This window comes from Dama dama, chromosome 5, assembly GCF_033118175.1.
Source record: "Dama dama isolate Ldn47 chromosome 5, ASM3311817v1, whole genome shotgun sequence".
In the NCBI taxonomy this organism is placed as follows: domain Eukaryota; kingdom Metazoa; phylum Chordata; class Mammalia; order Artiodactyla; family Cervidae; genus Dama; species Dama dama.
In genome coordinates this window covers 79,939,340-79,959,197 of record NC_083685.1, presented here as the reverse complement: position 1 = coordinate 79,959,197, position 19,858 = coordinate 79,939,340, and the positions used below count along the sequence as shown (strand labels likewise).

The window sequence follows — 19,858 nt, the reverse complement described above, 5'->3', positions numbered from 1 at the left end:
GTGCCAATACCACGTTGTTCTGATTACTGTAGCTTTGTAGTATCATCTTAAGTCTGGGAGGCTATGCCTCCTACTTTGTTCTTTTTCCTCAGGATTGCGTTGGCAATTCTGGGTCTTTCATGGTTCCATATAGATTTTAGGATTATTTGCTCTAATTCTGTGAAATATGTCGTGAGTAATTTGATAGGGATCACATTAATTCTGTAGAATGCTTTGGGTGGTATGGCCATTTTAACAATTAATTCTTTCAGTTCAAGATCATGGGTTATCTTTCCATTTCTCTGAATCATCTTTAGTTTCCTTAATTAATGTTTTATAGTTCTCAGCATATAGGTCTTTCATCTCTTTGGTCAGGATTATCATTAAGTTGTGTTTTTTTTTTTTAATATTATTTTAAAAGGAATTTTTTTTACCTTCCCTTTTACCTCTTCCTTTTCTTACTTCAAGCTTTCTTCCTAAGAGACTTTGCTCACATCCATTGGCTTAGCTTCTGTATGCTGACAACTTCCAGATATGTATTAGAAGTCTATGACCAGACCTCTCCTCTCAGCCCATATATCTACCCAAGTATTCAGTGTCTCCGCTTGGGTTTCTTTCAGGTATCTTACTGATAATACCCAAAACCAAACCCATAGTCTCAATCACAGATCTCCTTCATCTCCAGAATTTCCCTTCCAGCTAATGGTATTTCTTTTCACTCAGGCACTCAAACCAGAAACCCAGGAGTCATTCTTGACTCCTCCTATTCTTTTACTCCTTACATTGAAATATCAGTCATTAAGACTTATTTGTTTCAATGCAGGAGAGGATGTGGGAAAAAGAGAATCCTCTTACACTGTTAGTGGGAATCTAAGTTGATACTGCCACTATGGAAAACAGTATGTAGGTTCCTTAGAAAACAAAAAAATGAATTACCATATGATCCATAAGTCTCATTCCTGGGAATATACCTGGACAAAACTATAATTCAAAAAGATATATGCACCCTTATGTTCATAGCAGCACTATTCACAATAGCCAAAACATGGAAATAAGCTAGATATCCATCAACAGATGAATGGTTGAAGAAGATATGGTACATATATATGGTGGAATAATACTCAGCATAAAAAAGAAAGAAAGAAAAAAAAAAGAAAGAAAGAATGTCATTTGCAGCAACATGGATGCAACTAGGGATTATCATACTAAGTGAAGTAAGTCACAAAGAGAAAGACAAATACTATCTGGTATTACTTATGTGTGGAATATAAAATATGCACAAATGAACCTATCTACAAAAGAGAGAAAGACTCAAGAGAACAGGCCTGTGGTTGCCAAGGGGTAAGTGGGTGGGGTAGAGAAAAATTAGGAGTTTGGGATTAGCAGATACAAACTACTATGTATAAAAATAGATAAACAACAGGGTCAGCACAGGGAACTATATTCGATATCCTGTGATAAACCATAATGGGAGAGAATACTAAAAGAGTGTGTGTGTATATATATATAAAACTGAGTCATTTTGTTGTATAGCAGAGATTGCCACAACATTGTAATTTTAAAAACTGAAAAAAAAAAGGTTTATTTGTTTCAATCTCCAAAACACATGTCCATTATACCCACTTCTTTGTGTCTCTGCTGCTGCTACCCTCATCTGACCACTGGTCACTCTCACTTGGGCCACTGGAACAGCCTCCTCAAATGGCCTACTGCATCCAGTCCCACATTCAACAAATAATTTTTGAATGACTCCTCTGTGCCAAGCACCATTCTAGGTGATGGAGAAATAGTGAACAAAGCAGAAATCCCGCTCTCCTTGAGCCTACAGTCATTAAATGAATAAATAGATACTTTTAATAGTGATAAGTGCTATGAAGAAAATAAGTAAAGTGATAATGATTGCACAGGGGGACACAACATTAGAAAGGATATTCAAGGGAAGGCTGCTCTGAAGAAGTGACCTTTGAACTTCAACTGGGATGAAGAGAAGGAGCCTGTTTTTGTGACACTGAGGGATGAGCATTCCAGCAAACAGAAGCAACTGCAAAGAAAAGCAGATGCTCCCCTACAGGAAGCATTATGGTGGAGCAGCAAAAGGTCAGTGTGGTTGGGCAAAGTAAGTTGTGGGGAGGGTGATAGAAGGCTGGAGATTGATTAGAGGGATTATAGACCCTGGTTAAAAGTGATTCCAGTGTTATAATATTATTAGGTTCAAATGTCCAGTAAAAAAAAACAAGAAAAGGATTATAAGAGAATATTATGAACAATTATATGCAACAAATTGGATAACCTAGATGAACGGACATATTCCTCATAACATAAAACCTAGCAAGATTAAATCACAAAGAAATAGAAAGTCTGAATAGACTTAAAATTTACAGAGATTGAATTAATATTCAAAAATCTCCTAACAAAGAAAAGTCCTAATGGCTTCACTGGTGAACTCTACCAAATTTTTTTTTTTTGGCCACACCATGTGGCATGTGGGATCCTTAGTTCCTCGACCAGAGATTGAAGCCATGCCCCCTGCATTGGGAGTGCAGAGTTTTAACCATTGAACCACCAGGAAAGTCCTCTACCAAAAATTTAAAGAAGAACTAATATCAATCCTTCTCAAACTTTTCCAAAAAACTGAAGAGTAAAAAAAAAACCAAAAAAAACCTGAAGAGTAGGAGGCACTTCCTAACTCATTCTGAAGCCAGCTTTACCCTGACACCAAAGCCAGACAAAGACACTACAAGAAGATAGAAACCAATATCCTTTATGAACATTGGTGGAAAAATCCTCAACAAAATAATAGAAGATAGAATTTAGCATATTGAAAATATTATACACCATCACCAACTAGGATTTATTCCTGGAATGCAAGGATGTTTCAATGTATAAAAATCAATGTAGAACTTCTCTGGTGGTTTAGCAGTTAAGAATCTGGCTTGCAACGAAAGGGACACCGGTTTGACCCCTGGTCTGGGAAGCTCCTACATACCATGGGGCAACTGAGCCTGTGCTCTGGAGTCCTCAAGCTGCAACTGCTGATCTCAAGCGCCACAACTACTGAAGCCCACACACCCCAGAGGCCGTTCTCCACAACAAGAGAAGCCACTGCAAAGAGAAGCCCTTGCACTGCAACTGGAGAGTAGCCCCGCTCACCACAACTAGAGAAAGCCCGCACGCAGCAGTGAAGACCCAGCACAGCCAAAAATAAAAATGTAATATGCCATATCAGTATGATGAAGGAAAAAGCCACATGACTATCTCAATTGATAGAGACAAAACATTTGACAAAATCCAACAGTCAATAAACTAGGAATAGAAGGAAACTACCTCTATATAGTAAAAATCATATATGAAAATCCCATGACTAGCATTATCCTCAATAGTATGGAAAGACTGAAAGCTTTTCCTCAAAGATCAGGAACAAGAGAGGATTCTTGCTTTTACCACTTCTGTTCATAATTTTGGAAGTTCTAGTCAGAGCAGTTGGGCAAGAAAAATAAAGGTCATCCAAACTGAAAAGGAAGGATTAAAATTATCTCTGAAAATGATATGGGCTTGTATGTGAAAAACCCTAAAGAGTCCACAAAATCTGTTAGAACTGATCAATGAATTCAGCTAAGTATCAGGATGAAAAGGCAACATACAAAAATAAATTGTATTTCCATACATGAACAATGAACCATCTAAAAGGGAAATTATAAAAACAATTCCATTTATAACAGCATCAAAAAGAATAAAATACTTGGGAATCAGCTTGACCTAGATTGCAGCCATGAAATTAAAAGACACTTACTCCTTGGAAGGAAAGTTATGACCAACCTAGATAGCATGCTAAATGCAGAGACATTACTTTGCTAACAAAGGTCCATCTGGTCAAGGCTATGGTTTTCCCAGTGGTCATCTATGGATGTGAGAGTTGGACTGTGAAGAAAGCTGAGCGCCAAAAAATTGATGCTTTTGAACTGTGGTGTTGGAGAAGACTCTTGAGAGTCCCTTGGACTGCAAGGAGATCCAACCAATCCATCCTAAAGGAGATCAGTCCTGGGTGTTCATTGGAAGGACTGATGCTGAAGCTGAAACTCCAATACTTTGGCCACCTGATGCGAAGAACTGACTCATTGGAAAAGACCCTGATGCTGGGAGGGATTGGGGGCAGGAGGAGAAGAGGATGATAGAGGATGAGATGGCTGGAAGGCATCACCGACTCGATGGACATGAGTTTGAATAAACTCCTGGAGTTGGTGATGGACAGGGAGGCCTGGCGTGCTGCAGTTCATGGGGTCACAGGGAGTCAGACACGACTGAGCGACTGAACTGAACTGAGAAGGTAAAACGCTTGTACTGTGAAACCTATGTACTACAAAAAATTGCTGAAAGAAATTAAAGAAGACAAATAAGTTGAAACACATACCATGTTCATGTAAGGGAAGAATAATATTGTTAAAATAATAGTATCCAAAGGATCTACAGATTAAATGCAACCCCTGTCAAAGTCTCAGTCCTATAATTCATATGAAATCCTGGTGGACCCCAAGTAGTCCAAACAATCTTGCGAGAGAACAAAACTAGAATATTCATACTTCCTGATTTCAAAACTTACAAAGTTACAGTAATCAGGACATAGAGATCAATGGAAGAGAATAGAGAGCCCATAAATGAACCCTGCTATATGTGGTCAAATAACTGTTGACAAGGGGGCCAGGATCATGGGGGAAGGATAACCTTTTCAACAAATGATGCTGAGAAAACTAGAAAAGAATGAAATTGGACCCTTATCTAACACCATATACAGAAAGTTTTTATAGTTTTATTTATTTATTTTTATTTTTGGTTGTGCTGGGTCTTCACTGCTGTGTGCAGGCTTTCTCTGGTTGCGGCGAGTGGGGTTTCTCATTGTGGAACACGGTCTCTAGGTGTGCGGGCTTTAGTAGCTGTGGCACATGGGCCTAGTTGCCTCATGGCGTGTGTAATCTTGCTAGACCAGGGACAGAACCTGTGTTCCCTACATTGGCAGGTGGATTCTTAACCACTGGACCACCAAGGAAGTCCCACCATGTACAAAAGTCAGCATAAAATGGATCAAGGGCCTAAATGTAAAACTGAAAACAAAACTTTTAGATAAAAATACAGGGTAAAAGCTTTATGACATTGGATTTGGCGATGATTTTTTTGGTAATGACACCAAAGGCACTGGCAACAAAAGAAAAAATAGCCATGTTGGACTTAATGAAAATGTAAAATTTCACTATCCACAGAGTAAAGAGGCAACCCATAGAATGGGGAAAATCCAAGATACCAATGCAAAAGTTACAATATCATTACGATCTAGTGTCAGTAACCACTTATCATCATTTCTGTTATATTCTACCAGTCACACAGGGGAAGCCCTGATACAGAATTGGGGGGGGGGGTGCTGTAAAAAAGCATGAGTGCTAGGAGGTGAGGATCCCTAGAACCATCTCAGAGACTGGCTGTCCCAGAACCAATTAACCAAGTGGCCATCCCTGAGCTCACTACATGTCTTCATTCAAAATAAAAGAGTGTACCATAGCTTTTACACCTGTCATCGCCTTTTGTTTTCATACTGCCAGTAAGGAGAGCAAGAAAAGTGGGGGTCACCCTCAAAGAACCCATCCATGTCTCAGGCTAATAGAAGCAAACATTTTGTGATGAGGAAAGTGTCAAGATTCTGTGTTGTCTCCTGCAACATTTTTGCTAAAATCACCCTTTATCTTCACTCATACCTAAATTGAACACCGAGAGGAAAATATTTCTCCAACATTAGGAAAATGCAAAAAATTGTTCAGACAACCAAGCTGATTTTGGTAAGATCAGAAAAGTGGGAGCACACAATGTTACATGTTGATAGGGAAATTCACATTCTAAACATGCAAAGAGAAGTATAATCTCCCTAGACAAACAAGTAAACCATCATATTTCAAGTAAAATTTCATGAGAAAGTTTTATTCAAGTCAACCAGTCTCAATTTTATGATATGACAAGATATCAAATAAGCATAATCAATAAGCTATCTTCACTTCAATCTGGTTTACCTTTAGTGGCCTCAAGATAGCTGACTTGTAAATACCCTTACACTTCTATCGTTTTCTATAAAACAAGATATATAATGGCTAACCAAGCATTATATATATATATAAAACTTATTTTGGGGCTTCCCTGATAGCTCAGTTGGTAGGGAGTCTGCCTGAAATGCAGGAGACCCTGGTTCAATTCTTGGATTGGGAGGATCCCCTGGAAGAGGGATAGGCTACCTACTCCAGTTTTCTTGGGCTTCCCTTGTGGCTCAGCTGGTAAAGAATCTGTCTGCAATGCAGGAGACTTGGGTTCGATCCCTGGATTGGGAAGATCCCCTGGAGAAGGGAAAGGGTATCCACTCCAGTATTCTGGCCTGGAGAATTCCATGGACTGTATAGTCCATGGGGTCAGGCACGACTGAGTGACTTTCACTTCACTTCAAAAGTATTTTATTCGGTATCTACAGAGAAAATACAAAGAAAGAGTAATATCAAAAGAAAAAGAATTAAGAAGCTGTAATAATTCACACCTGCCTTTGTCTTTTCATTAAGAGTAAACTGGGAAATTGTAAGCCAAAGTTCTTTAGAAATTTCTAATTCTGTGTCTTCCACACCAGTTGCAGAAGAGTATGTGTACCCATGGAACTCTGCTCAATGTTATGTGGCAGCCTGGAAGGGAGGGGAGTTTGGAGGAGAATGGATACATGCACGTGTGTGGCTAAATCCCTTTGCTGTCCGCCTGAAACTATCACAACATTGTTCATCGGCTATACCCCAACACAGAATAAGTTTTAAAAAAGTGTATGTGTATCACTGTTTATAATAGTCAGGACATGGAAGCAACCTAGATGCCCATCAGCAGATGAATGGATAAGGAAGCTGTGGTACATATACACCATGGAATATTACTCAGCCGTTAAAAAGAATTCATTTGAATCAGTTCTAATGAGATGGATGAAACTGGAGCCCATTATACAGAGTGAAGTAAGCCAGAAAGATAAAGAACATTACAGCATACTAACACATATATATGGAATTTAGAAAGATGGTAACGATAACCCTATATGCAAAACAGAAAAAGAGACACAGAAGTACAGAACAGACTTTTGAACTCTGTGGGAGAAGGTGAGGGTGGGATGTTTCAAAAGAACAGCATGTATATTATCTATGGTGAAACAGATCACCAGCCCAGGTGGGATGCATGAGACAAGTGCTCGGGCCTGGTGCACTGGGAAGACCCAGAGGAATCGGGTGGAGAGGGAGGTGGGAGGGGGGATCGGGATGGGGAATATGTGTAACTCTATGGCTGATTCATATCAATGTATGACAAAACCCACTGAAATGCTGTGAAGTAATTAGCCTCCAACTAATTAAAAAAAAAAAAAAAGTGTATGTGTATCAAAATGGAGAACTTTACCAATTGAATACATCTGGCCTGGTAAGATCTTGATAGGGTTCATAAAATGCATTTGGGAATTGTATACAGCTGGATTTTTGTGGATAACTTTTTACTTCAACAGTTCTTAAGACTCACCGTATTTTTGTCTTTCCTGAGCTGTTTCATTGTTAAGCAGTCCAGTCAGCTTCTCCTCTTTTGCTCTTGTCTCCATGTTGCCCAGGATTCAGCACTTCTCTCACAGTGGACTTTTTTCCATTAACCTATTTTGCATTTGATTAACTTGCTTTGGGCAGCCTTTCATGAATCAATTTTTTGACTGGAGTATGCAGTTACACCCTCTCCTCTAGTGGAAAATTCCAGTCATCTTAAAGGTATTCATTCCACTTGGGTTCAGAATTTTCTTGAGCACTGATAGTTTGGCTTTTCTTCATATCATCATATGGTGAGTTACGAGTATACGCCAAGTACTAGGCTATTTCACCTGTTCCCTTGTGAGCATCCAAGCTGATAAACTCTTAAGTCCCATTTTGGCCTTTATTAGGATTTTCCAGATACTGTTTGTGGTTCTCAATACCTGTAGGAAAAGCCATAATCTGTAACATAAACTCTATCTGGATTTCTGTAACCCAAAAGTAAGATTCACTGCTTTTCTACCGTGAGCATATTCATTTTCATGTATATTTTCCAGTACATCCAACATTTGGATACCTAGCTGCAAGACAGTTGCCTTTTTTAAAGTACCATTTTAGTCTGAGATCTTCTATGAGTCCACTTCCCCTGGAGGAGGGCATGGCTACCCACTCCAGTATTCTTTCCTGGAGAATCCCAAGGACAGAGTAGCCTGGGGGGCTATAGTCCACAGGGTTGTAAAGGGTCGGACAGGACTGAGTGACTAAGCACACAGCACAGTCTTTCCATTACCATAAATCTGTAACTTCTTCCCTTGAATTCAGTCATACCAGATCTGTAAAACAGAGGAATTCCTAAATAAGCATGTAGTTCGGGTTCTATCCACCTTTTGATAGTATTTTTTGGGGAGCTCTTTGAAAAAATTTAAATTCTGATAATAGCCATTTTCTTGATATTCTGCTTTTATTATGTATATCCTGTCTTTATCTGGTTTACTTGTGCATACATGTCCAGTCGCTTCAATTGTGTCTGACTCTTTGAGACCCTATTGACCATAGCCTGCCAGGCTCCTCTGTCCATGGGATTCTCCAGGCAAGAATACTGGAGTGGGTTGCCATACCCTCCTCCAGGGGCTTTTCCCAACCCAGGGATCAAACTGACGTCTCCTGTGTCTCCTGCATTGCAGGTGGATTCTTCACACACTGAGCCACCCGGAAAGTCCAGTTTCTTTGTTGGGGAAGCTAAATATATCAAACCAAATTCTCCAGAGCCAGTCATCTTGCTCCATACCTATTGTTCTCCTTCTGTGTCATACAGAACCTTGCCTTTTGGAAGTGGAGCAGGCGTTTGTATCTCTCATTTCTTCTTGGTGGAATCACTTCAACCACGGAAGCAGGCACCGGGGCAGAGTGTGGTGTCTCACTCCAGTGCAGCTCCTCCCTGAGTCTGGGGCACACGCAGACAGCAGGGACCAGAAGTGAGAGAAGGACCCGGGACTCAGGAGTGAGAGAAGGCCAAACAGTCCCTTGGGCCCCCACTGTCAGGGGCCTGGCAGGCTTGAGGACCAGAATTTTGTATTCTTGAGACCTGTGTCACTAGCTCAAACTTTCTCAATCTATTGAGATACCTGATATGTAAAAATGTTTTTTTGTTTGGGGAGTTCCCTGGTGATCGAGTGATTAGGACTTGGTGCTTTCAATGCCACTGCCTGGGTTCAATCCCTGGTCAGGGAACTGAGATCCTGCAAGACCCACAGCGAGGCAAAAAAAAAAAAAATTTTTTTTAAATTTTGACTTTATGTCTCTAGTCAATTCTGAATATAAAGATCCAGAAACTGTGATCCTGAATATCCAATAACTATCATGACCCTTCAGAGTCAACAGTGGAATGCTGGATACCGTAGGGTCTGTCTCAGAGAGGGAGAGAGAGAACCAGCATGCAAAAGGAAGAGAAAGATGACTGTGTTTCTCTCTTATCCAAAATGATCACCCAAGGACTTCCCTGGTGATTAAGAATCCACCTGCCAGTGGAGAGGACATGAATTTGATCCCTGCTCCAGGAAGATCCCACATGCCATGGAGCAGCTAAGTCCATGCACCACAACTATTGAAGACTGCTCTCCGCAAGAGAAGCTGCCACAACAAGAAGCCCATGCACCACAAGGAGAGAGTAGCTGCAGCTTGCTGCAACTAGAGAAAGCCCACAGGTAGCAACGAAGACCCAGGGCCACCAAAACTAAATATGAATCAATAAATGGTCATCCAAGGTGGAAAGTCTTTCTTCAAATGAAGAAAGAACTGAAGTCTAGCTGATCAGGATAGCTGAGAGGAGGGTCTTGTGAGAAAGGAGTACCATTCACTGTGTGACATGCATCTATCAGGCAGTGGTGTCCGGATGAAGAAGCCAAGTCTCAGGCAAGTCGAGTAACTTGTCCAAGGTACACAAAGAGCCATTTGTGATTGAAACTGATGACTGACTCCTTCTACAAGCCTACACGCACTCCTGGGCCAAGAATGTGTGAGAATTTATGATCTGAGCAACCTGGGTTTTCACCCCACGGCCAACCAAACCACCCACGAAACCTGTAGAAAGCTGGGATTCTATTTTGTGACTTATATTCAGTGCAGCTCCAAACCAAATTGGGACAGTTTTGTAACATTGCATCTTATTAAAATTGGGGCTAACACAGTGGGATTGATTTGAGGAACCCTGCCTTAGTAGGATATTCAAACTGGTTCCTTCTCTCTGGATGAGTCTCTGAGAGTTCCTAGAACCTGGGGAGAGTAAGGGAGGATCTAGAGCCTTCCTTCTACACCAGGAAATCCTGGTTTTGCTAAGAACTTGGTCAAAGCTTTGGTGGTGTTAACATGAAAGACAATCCACAGTTGCCATTATTGCTTGACAGTCTCTGAAGAACTGTGTCTGTGTGCCAGAATATTTAATAGGAGGCTCCTTCCTTTATGACATCACCAGGCAGGTAGCTAAGGGGACTAGTAGAGACACCTGGAGAACAACAGCCACTTTTGTGGGAGTGCAAGAACAGCGGCTTTTAAAACTGAGGATAAATATTCAGGCTTTGTTAGGACCCTGAATACAAGCCAGCCGGTAAAATATGGGCTCTACCCAAAGAGGCACAACATATCATGTGGTCAAGACAAATAAAACTGGGTCCAGGGTGGCAGTTTCAGCACAGAAAGGGGCCGAGGTTGCTAGCATGACCCCTCAGCGGGGACAGGGGTACCTTGTCTCCTCGAGCCAGCGGAGTGGCCCAGCCTCCACGATCCCGACAGGCCATCGAAGATCAGAAGCTGGGCACACCACTGCTCTCCATTTATCATCAGACTACCTTCGCTCTAGCTCCCCTCAGTCAGGGCCTGGCCCCTCTGGAGCACTCAACCCTCGATCCGAGACCCGATCCAGAACTGATACATCCCGCCAGGCCTCTCCTCCTCGAAAGCTGATTCAGGGCGAGTCGGTGCCCTACACCGGTCAGGTGCCTCGGAACATCAGTCCGTCCAGAGAGGAAGCAACTAGAAGAGGGGTTGAGACCAGGCCAGGGCGTGACATCAGTAATCGTTTCTCACTAATTCCAGAGGCCAAATCCTCTCGCCGGTTGAGTTTTGTCGACCAGAAGGATGACTTCATACTCTTAGAAGACGAGCCACCCTCCAAGGTCCAATACCCACAAGGGGTCAGAGTTCCCCGGAGGCCTTTGATTTGCCCAAAGGATGAAGCGGTCCAAACTGAGCCCATTAGAAAGAGTGTGACTGCTGGGGATATCAGATTTCCAAGGAGACCCCCTAGCCCAGAACATGGCGGCAACCGCATCTATCCAGACTCTCGGTCACCCCAGAGAAGAATTCCTGGGCCAGAATATGAAATGGGCCGTCAGAACTCAATTTATGCAGAACCTAAGGCCTTGCATAGAAGTGTGAACATGGAATCATCCCTCACACTCTCTGTCCTTAAAGATTTGAACAGTGGACACAAGGCTGTGCGCCCTGAGCCTGAGCCCGTCCACAGGCCCTCTGTGTACAACGAAACCAAGTCCTCCCCAAAGGTTTTAATACCATCAGAAGTGGAGCCCAGCATGAAGCCCTCAATGCGAGGAGAGAGTGAGGGTGGTCGCAGGGTCACCATCTCCCCCGGGGCACAGTCAGCTTCCCGCGGAACGTCTCGAGCAGCATCTGAGAGCCCCTTCAAATCCTCTGCCTTTGTCACTCTGGGGCCCTTCTATAAGCAACATACCACAAAACGCTCAGACAGTATCTACGAGTTCACACGACCCACACTTAGGCCTCCAGAGCCCTCTTCTAGAAAGCACTCGATCCACGCAGAGCTGGAACTGACCCCTCGGCCCTTGCCCCCTCGGTGCTTACCGAGATACGGGCCAGACTCCACGTGGTGGGCCTTACTCAGCCCTGAAGGTGAAATGCCCAACAGTCGGCCGATAACACCTGATTTCGAGCCCAAGTCCCCTCCTCCCCCAGACCCTTCACTGCCTTTTTTTGAAATGGAAACCAGCCCTTTCTGTGAGGATCTGATGTTCCAGAGAGAGAAGGCAAGTCCATCACCACTATCATCACCAAAGGAGTCTCCAAGTCCGTCACCATTGAGGGAAGTGCCACAGGCCCCCAAGCACACCTCCAGACATCCCACTCAAAGGTTTAGTGTTTTCTTCATGGGTATGTGCAGAAGCAGATTGCCCAGGTGCAGCCCCGATTTAGTGAGGTGGGACGCCGGGGTGGGATAACGTCCCCCCTCCTCATTCTGGGCCTCAGAGCTGCCCTCCCGCCAGTGCCAAAGCTAGACCCATCCTTGAGCCCATTGCTCCTTCCTTCCCCACCAGCTTCTCTGAGCTCCAAGCTAATGAGGCCGATGACGATGCTTGGGCCGACGTCAGGCATTGACTCTTCCAGGCAGCGCTGCTTAACCTTTCAATGGAAGGTAGTAGAGAGTGGTCTGCAGGGTGGGAAGCTACTTCCCAGGGGTGGAGAGGAAGAACTGAGCGGGGTGAGGGCTGGTGATGAGAATAAAGGTCCTCAGGTAAATATTCTGGCAACCAAGTGGAGAAGGCGGGGCGTAAATGAGCTGGGACTTAGGTTTCCGAGTGGGGAGAAGCGTTCACAGTGGCACGAGGGAGGGTGGGGAGAAGGGGGAGCAGGAGAGCGGGAACGCGGCACTTGGTCTTAGGTCGGAGGAGCTTGGAGGAGCTTCTTGGGGAGAGCGCCAAGGGCTGAGGGCAGCTTTGGGTGGAGAAATGTAGAGCTAGGAAGGGAGAGGTGAAGTAGTGAGGGGCGGGGAGTGCATCCCACAGAGAGAGAAAAAAAAGCAACAATCTCTGTTACTTTCAGATGTCTCTGAGGAAATGTACAATCGTGTCTTCTGGTGGCTAAAAGGTCTGTGCTTTTCCCTCCCGCGGGTCCGCTTTGGGGGGCTGGGGGCAGAAGAACAGGTGGGAGGGCGGCCTCTGAATCCCAGAGCTAGGTCTGTCAGCATGGTGCCTGTGGGGCTTTGACCTCAGGGGGCAGAGGAACTCCTCACGTTGCCTAAAATCCTACCGTTAGAGTCATTCGTTTGGGACTTGGAATCTCTCTTCATTTTCAAGAGTCTCCTTTTGGTAGGAAGTAGTCACGCTGGGAATGGAGAATGACGTAAGCCCATGGCCTTTCAGACAAGCTGGTCTTAACCTATTGTGTGATTAAAAAGCAAATGTCAAAAGCCCCACTAACATAAACTGCCTGATCACGGTCTTACTCAGGACTAACTCCAAACTAATGCAGCTTGAGGGGTCTCCTCGTGTGTCTCTCTGCTTCCTCAGACCCCTCCTCAAGACCCCCACCCCAGGACCAGGGAAGTACTTATTGGCTGTGGCCGAAGCAGGATCTCCAGGGATGTCTAGGCGAGAGCCTTAAGAACATCAGTGGGTCTTCAGCCAACTGGAGAACCCCCAGGGTCTGAGCCCACCCCTGTTCACTTTGTGCTTTTGACCTCTCTGGTGGGAGGGAAGGCTGGGGTCAATCTTAATACAGAGTACCTTAGTGCCGAGGAATTCCTGCTTCACGTGTTGTGGACAACAGACTCCAGCCTGTGAGTGTGAGGGAGGCCAGGGCTCTGGATGAAGACGTTTCTAGAAAGGAGAGAGCCCTGGGATGCAGTCCCAGCCCCTGCCAGCAGCTCTGCCCCCCAGAGGGAGCAAAGCTCCACAAAGGAGAGGTTTTTAGAATAAGGACTCGAGCTATATTACTGGGTGTGAGCCCTGGTCTCTCTATTTTCTGACTGTGACCTTGGGTAAGTTATTTTACCTTTCCAGTCATTAGTTCCCCTATCTATTATTGGCTTCCTTTGAAGGTTCTTGCAAGGCCTCGCTAAGCGATTACATGTAAAGCTCAGCGCTCACTGTGCCTGGAAACTTGCTAGCTGTTTTCACTTGGGCCATTTTGGACTAGGAAGGAATTTGGGCCAGGTTATGCCCAAGTCCACTGGATGTCTTTAGTAAAATTCTCTTTTTCCCCTCCTGTTGGCACTCTCTGAATTCCATTTGCTGCCCCCTGGGAATGCCTGGCTTCTACTCTCTCCATTATGACAGATGAGGAGGTAAGAACGCCCCTGGGAAGTTACTTCCAGTCTTCCTGTGCTCCCCCCGATCCAAGTGCCCCTCTCACCCTTTCATGGAAGCAGATATGAAAGGAGACAGACAGAGGTGCTCCCTGTGGTTGAGCAGGTTGCTCACTGCACATGGGTACCTGGCAGAGAGGCAGGGGCTGAAATCCAGCCTGTGTTCCACTTGCCAAGCTGGGCACCTATGGGGTGGCATCTCCAGGGAGACATTCACACGAAGACACCAGAGCTCGCTGCAACACTGGAGAGGAAGAGTAGAGACCTTTTGGCAAACGACGAATCCTGCCAGGTTCTCCTTGGGAAGACTGTCTGGGGAGCCATAGGTTGGATCCGTCCCCACTTGGCTGTCCCCTCTCTGGCCTAGGGCTCTCCACAAAGGGGCTGCTTTTCTGGGTTACACACTATTCGAGTCCTTAACTTGGAAAGGGACAAGGTGAACTCTGCTCTCAGCAGCCCCGTGTCCTGAATTTGGCAAAGAGTGTCCTGATTTCACAGCGTGTTGTTCCTCTAAGTACTTTCATTCTTCTTGACCCATGTTTGATAAGATAGTCCAAGCTCTCTTGCCTTTATTCTTTCTCTTGCCTTATCTCTCCCTTATCCAAAGCCCAGCATGGCCTGTAATGGGTCCTGTTCGTGGACTAGCCCAGGATGGACGGTTGACTGCAGATGGAAAACAAATGAGATGTGTGTATATAAAATTGGGGGGCAGAACAGCCTGAACTCTGATAACGGCACGGCTGCAGGGGAGGTGCCAGGAATGGGGCTGCCACCCCCTCTGCCTTGCTGCTTATCTCACGCTCTACCCGGAGCTCAGCTCTGGGTGGGAGCAGCTTCCTTTAGATTATCTCCATGCAAGACAGTACTCCTTCTCTCTCCTGCCTTTCTCCCTCCCTTCCTTCCATCAGCAATTTTTATCAGAAGCTTAGCACTCTGCTAGGCACAGTTGGGGAAACCATCTACGCTGCACAACACACACATTCTTTGGCTTACTGTCTGGGTGGGGAGATAAGACATGGACAGAAAATATTTCAACAACAATACAAAATCATCTGTACTCAAATGTTCAAAGAAATGCAACAGACTGAAGAAGTGCTCTTGGAGGGTCTTAGATGGGAGGGAGTCAGCAGGGAATTCAGGGGGGAGGTGGTCAGATTGCCCACTCTTTCCCATAGCCAGGGCTCAGGGAGCTTAACAGCCAGCCTCTTGATCCCCTCTTGATGCAAATCTATACCTCTGGGAAGGGGTTATATTTCCCCTTATTCTGGATGGGATGCTTCTGACAGAGCCAGTCCCTCCCTGTTGGTCTCCACCCTCACCCTCTTTCTTTGTGCATCTTGTTTTAGTTTAGGAAGTCAAAAGCCTTGGCAGCATGACGGCTTCTTCCCAAAATAGCTCTTATCCTGTCTCCATAATTGCAGCTCTCCAGCCCTGCTCAGCAGCAGAGCTGTCCCCAGAAGCCGGCAAGAGAAGTCTCTCCGGCCGGCAACGGGGCCTGCGTCTTCTCCGGACTCTGGAAGTGGGTGACATGGAGGTGGGCCTGGTACTCTCCTCGCAGGACATGCAAGCACGAGGCCGTCCTCAGACTGTCCCCCAGTGGCGTGGTCCCAGGATGGAGACTCTGGGGAGCTGGTGTCCTCTGGCCCCTCTCCTCCAGAAACCGGGTGGACTGTGGAGTCTGTTCCAGATTCCACTCCCTGCAGGAAGTCTCTAGTGGCCCCACCACGGTGCTGGGCTCGTGGACGGCAGCCTGTTGTGGAGCTTCTTGAAGCCTCCAGGGTCCATAGCTGGGGACAGAGCGTGATTCCGCCTATCTCTGTCTCTCCGTCAGTCTCCTCCCAGGCGGTCCCTCAAAGCTTTTGTCTAAGGAGCAGGACAGACAGATGCTTCTCATCCTTGGATTGGGACTTTGGGGATGCAGTCTTCCTGGAGGAGGTTAAGCTGGACTGAGAGAAACACTCCTGAGGGGTTTTGATTTTGTTTTGTTTTGGTATCAGAATTAGCAGCAGCTCAACTGGAAGGTCCTGAGGGCACCTCTGGGGTCAGCAGGGGCTGTCCTCTCACACAGCCCTGGGGAAATTCCCTGGAATAAAGCACTTCTTGTTGGGAGAGGCTGCCCTGGTCCCAAGAGCCTGTGTCCTTGAGGCAGCTAACTGACTTGCCCTCGGATGTGCCTTCTCGGGCTGTCAGGGGACAAGGGGGTTTACTCCCTGCCACATCCATCAATGAGGTGAGGAATCAACTCCGGAAAACAGGCCAGGAACCAGAGGAGGCTGTTTCAGGGTTCCCTATGGTAGACTTCACTATCTTCAGGGAGCCGAGTCTTTTGGCCTTGGGGATGGGATGGCCAGCCTCCCATCAGCTCCGGAGCCACAAGGAAGCTTTGCTCAGGGAGAGCAGCTCAGGAGGCTGTGTTCCCGGGACGTTAGCGGAATCCTCGGATATGGGCTCTCTGGAAGGAACCCCAGAACCAGCTTCCCACTAGCCTCATTTTCTCTTGCTGGGTACACAGACTTAGAGTTGAGAGGAAAGGGGGTTGTTGAGAGGATAGATCAGAGCTGCTGAAAATGGGGCAGGACACCTTGGGAGGCTTTTTATGGCAGCCTGGCCCTCACCACCCCGCTGCTTTTCCTGTCAGATGTTACCCTGTTCATTGCAGCTACCACCGGCAGCCAAATCGAGAGCAGGTGGGAGGCTGGTGACCTCCGGCCCAGGCTCGCTATTCTGGGGACAGGCTAGGTTGACCAACTCCTCAGGGTTTGCCCTGGCCATTCCTGACTTTCGCACTGAAAGTGCTGCATCCTGGGAGGTCCCCGAGTCCTGAGCGAGCCGGGACAGTGGGTCGCCCTAGGACAGGTGGTGTGGCCCCTCAGTGGGCGCCTCTGGCAGCACAGGGCAGGGGGTGGTGCTCTACCTCCCGTGGGAGACGCAGGCAGATCACTTCTTCTGCCTACAAAGTGAGGGCAGGAAGATGCTATGCCTTCTTCGCCAGTTTGATGGCAAAGTCCTTTCGTTTTTATAGTTCCGCCCAGAATGGGCACACATAGGGAAGAATCTGCCGCATCTGTTTTGGACTTTCTAGTGCATTTCCAGAAGCTACTTGGTTCCCTGCCCGGAACCCATCTCTAGCATCACACATTTCTGTTGGAGTGTTTTGGTGGTGTTTGAAATGGTGGGTTTTTCAAGGAAGATGAGAGGCAGTGGACCCCAGCCGACTAGGGAGCTTCGCTTCAGATGCCCGCTTGGATGCGGAAGAAAATCAGTAATGCAGAAGCCATCTGACAGCTGTTCAGCCAGAGGAAGGCTGCCCTGAGTGACAGAAATGACCGTGTCCCTTCCCTCGCCTCTGCTCAGCTGCCTTTGGCCCAGCTGCTGTTGGTGGGGGGCGGGGGGGGGTGGGTGGTGAGAAGCAAGAGACAGCTGCACCTTGGGGGCTGAGGGAGGCCTGGAGGAGGGGGACAGGATGCGAGGCAGTTCCTGAGGGGAGCGCCGACTCCGACACTGGGCGGGCAGACTGGGCCAGACAAAGCCCTTTCCTCGGCACACCTACCGCTGGCAAAATCATCTAGCTCCAGGGATCTCAGCAGTGGCTGTTTTGGGGAACTCAGTTCAGTAAGTCTGAAACCAAGCCCTGTTCTCTAGAGATAGAATGTTGGCTAACTGGAGAAGCTGACTCCACAGTTGGTGGCAGTATGGTCATTCCAGTGTCACTTGAAGGCTTTTCTCCCATCCCTCTACACCCATTACACAAGCACGTGCCTAATTCTTTGGAGGGAAGGCATTTGAAATAGTCACAGTTGACAGTTGCTGGTGTGGTATTGATAATTTTGGTGTTAGCTGAGAGAGTAGCCACCATTCATTTTAGTGATTCGCCCAACACTACATGTGCTGTCTTAATGGCTCTTCATAGCAAACCTATGAGGTAGACTTTTTCTCCCTGTTTCAGAGATGAAGACACCAAGGCTCAGAGCTTGCTCATCAATGCTGGCAGTCTCTGGGGAGCATCTTGCCTCAAGGGTTATGTGGTATATAAACCCTTTTTCTGTAGTCACATATTCCTGGAAGATAACTGGTGATATTTCAGCAGCATCTTTAGATATCAAGAACTGTGAGAGGAAAGGTTGTAGTAGGGGTAAGATCTGTGTCTCTGCATTTGAACTGAGAGGCTGGGAGGTAGGTGTGAGCTAGGAAACTGCCAGATTAAAGGGCAGGCTATGGATCAGTGAAGCCCAGAGCCTCAGGGCTTGACTGTCCTCCAAAATCAGAGTGGAAACTAATCAGTGAATCCTCTCAGTCCGTCCATATTGATCAGACATCTCTTGGGGGCAGAGGCCTGGGCACCTAGGCAGACATCACACGACATATTTGCTGAGTGGAAATGAGTAGAGGTTAAAATAGAAAAACATTCTCCCTGTCCTTGAGGGGCTTGTGGTTGATCTGGAGAGAAAAGTATACAGATGGGTCACTTGAAGGGAAGTGAATATCAAAGGACAAAGTCCAGGGCAATGAGTCAGCAAAGCTTCTAGCACGGAAGCACTTGGAGGGGAGCGACCTGGAGGAGGCAGATTTTGGCTCGGTAATGAAGACCTTGGTAATTCACCACCTAAAGATTGAAGGGCAGTTGTTAGAATCAGGGAGGTTTTGAGCAGGGAAGATATTTAAGCAGAGGCTGGAAGGTCAAGGGAGTGGGCCTTGGAGGGTGTCAGACACACAGTGGGTAGCAGCATTAGGAGGCGTGTCAGTGCCTTCCACCCCTGGGCCTCCTGTGCCCTGTCCTGCTGCACAGAGGATGTTGGAAGGGCTCTCTGACTGGCTACTGTTCCTTGCTGCAGCCCTTCAGCAGGTGCCAGGAAACACTATGTTCCCGGACCTTGCCGCCTACATCTCACTCCTGTCCCAGGATCATGGAACATTGGGGAACAATGAGAGGAGGAGTGGGGCGTAGGGTATTTTGGTTTCTTGCCTCTCTGTACAGACCTTGATGTACAGACTGGCTAAGGTTTCCTTGAAAGATACAACCCAGTGATAGACCTTTGGCTCCGCCAGGGCTCGCTGACTTAAATTATCACTGACTCAGCACCTCTGGGGCACAGGTACTATTAGCTCTTGCACCGCTTAAAGGAAACTGCTACCAGGAGACTAAAGTGATCTTTGCTAGTCAGGCAGATCTGAAATCCTGATTTCTGGTGGTAATTACTCTTTAATCTTGGCTTTGAATCTGGGTCCTGCCTGGGCCCAAGTACAGCATCCCTGTTTGACATCCCTGGGCTGTACACCCGTCACCCAGGGTTGGGCCCCCGTGGAGGCGGGGCCAGGAGGTTTCCATACAGACCATGTTGGCCTGGCCTAAGTGGATGGAGCCAGGACAGCAGGCTGGGATGGCTTGCAGGATCTCAGTTCCCCCCAGGCCCCAGCAGTGAAAGCGTGGAATCCGAACCACTAGGCCACCAGGGAACTCCCGGGATGTTGAATTTCAAGAGGGAGAGGGAGCCGGAGCCCAGGAGCTGAGGGTACTGAGGCAGGGTTGGCCAGGCTACCTGCTGGCTGGGGGTGGCGCTGAGCACTCAGTGGTCAATGACGCACACGAGGGCTGCTGTATCTCAGCCCTGCTTCCAAATGTCCAACTCCACCTGTCCCAACACAGAACATGAGAGTTGGTGTTGAGGGTAGAACAGTCCTTTCTTTCAGAAACACAGGGAAG

The 19,858-nt window shown here is 46.6% G+C and overlaps 1 protein-coding gene and 1 pseudogene across 1 annotated transcript; one reads left to right on the top strand and one right to left on the bottom strand.

Annotated features, from left to right (window-relative positions):
* Nucleotides 1–7,877: 7,877 nt before the first annotated feature.
* On the bottom strand, nucleotides 7,878–9,908 carry LOC133055577 (serine/threonine-protein kinase VRK2-like; annotated as a pseudogene).
* Nucleotides 9,909–10,651: 743 nt separating this feature from the next.
* Nucleotides 10,652–15,926, top strand: LOC133055576 (serine/arginine repetitive matrix protein 1-like). Its single transcript, XM_061140728.1, has 4 exons — nucleotides 10,652–12,224; nucleotides 12,894–12,994; nucleotides 15,579–15,691; nucleotides 15,815–15,926. Exons 1-4 carry the CDS (start codon nucleotides 10,652–10,654, stop codon nucleotides 15,924–15,926), a joined length of 1,899 nt encoding a protein of 632 aa, XP_060996711.1.
* Nucleotides 15,927–19,858: the final 3,932 nt, after the last annotated feature.

Excerpts from the sequence above, each read along its gene's own strand:
- LOC133055576 (XM_061140728.1), top strand. The coding sequence starts at position 10,652 with ATGGGCTCTACCCAAAGAGGCACAACATATCATGTGGTCAAGACAAAT. Across the intron at positions 12,225-12,893 it reads GTTTAGTGTTTTCTTCATGG|ATGTCTCTGAGGAAATGTAC; the intron begins GTATGTGCAGAA and ends TGTTACTTTCAG. Across the intron at positions 15,692-15,814 it reads TGGAAGTGGGTGACATGGAG|AAACCGGGTGGACTGTGGAG; the intron begins GTGGGCCTGGTA and ends CCTCTCCTCCAG.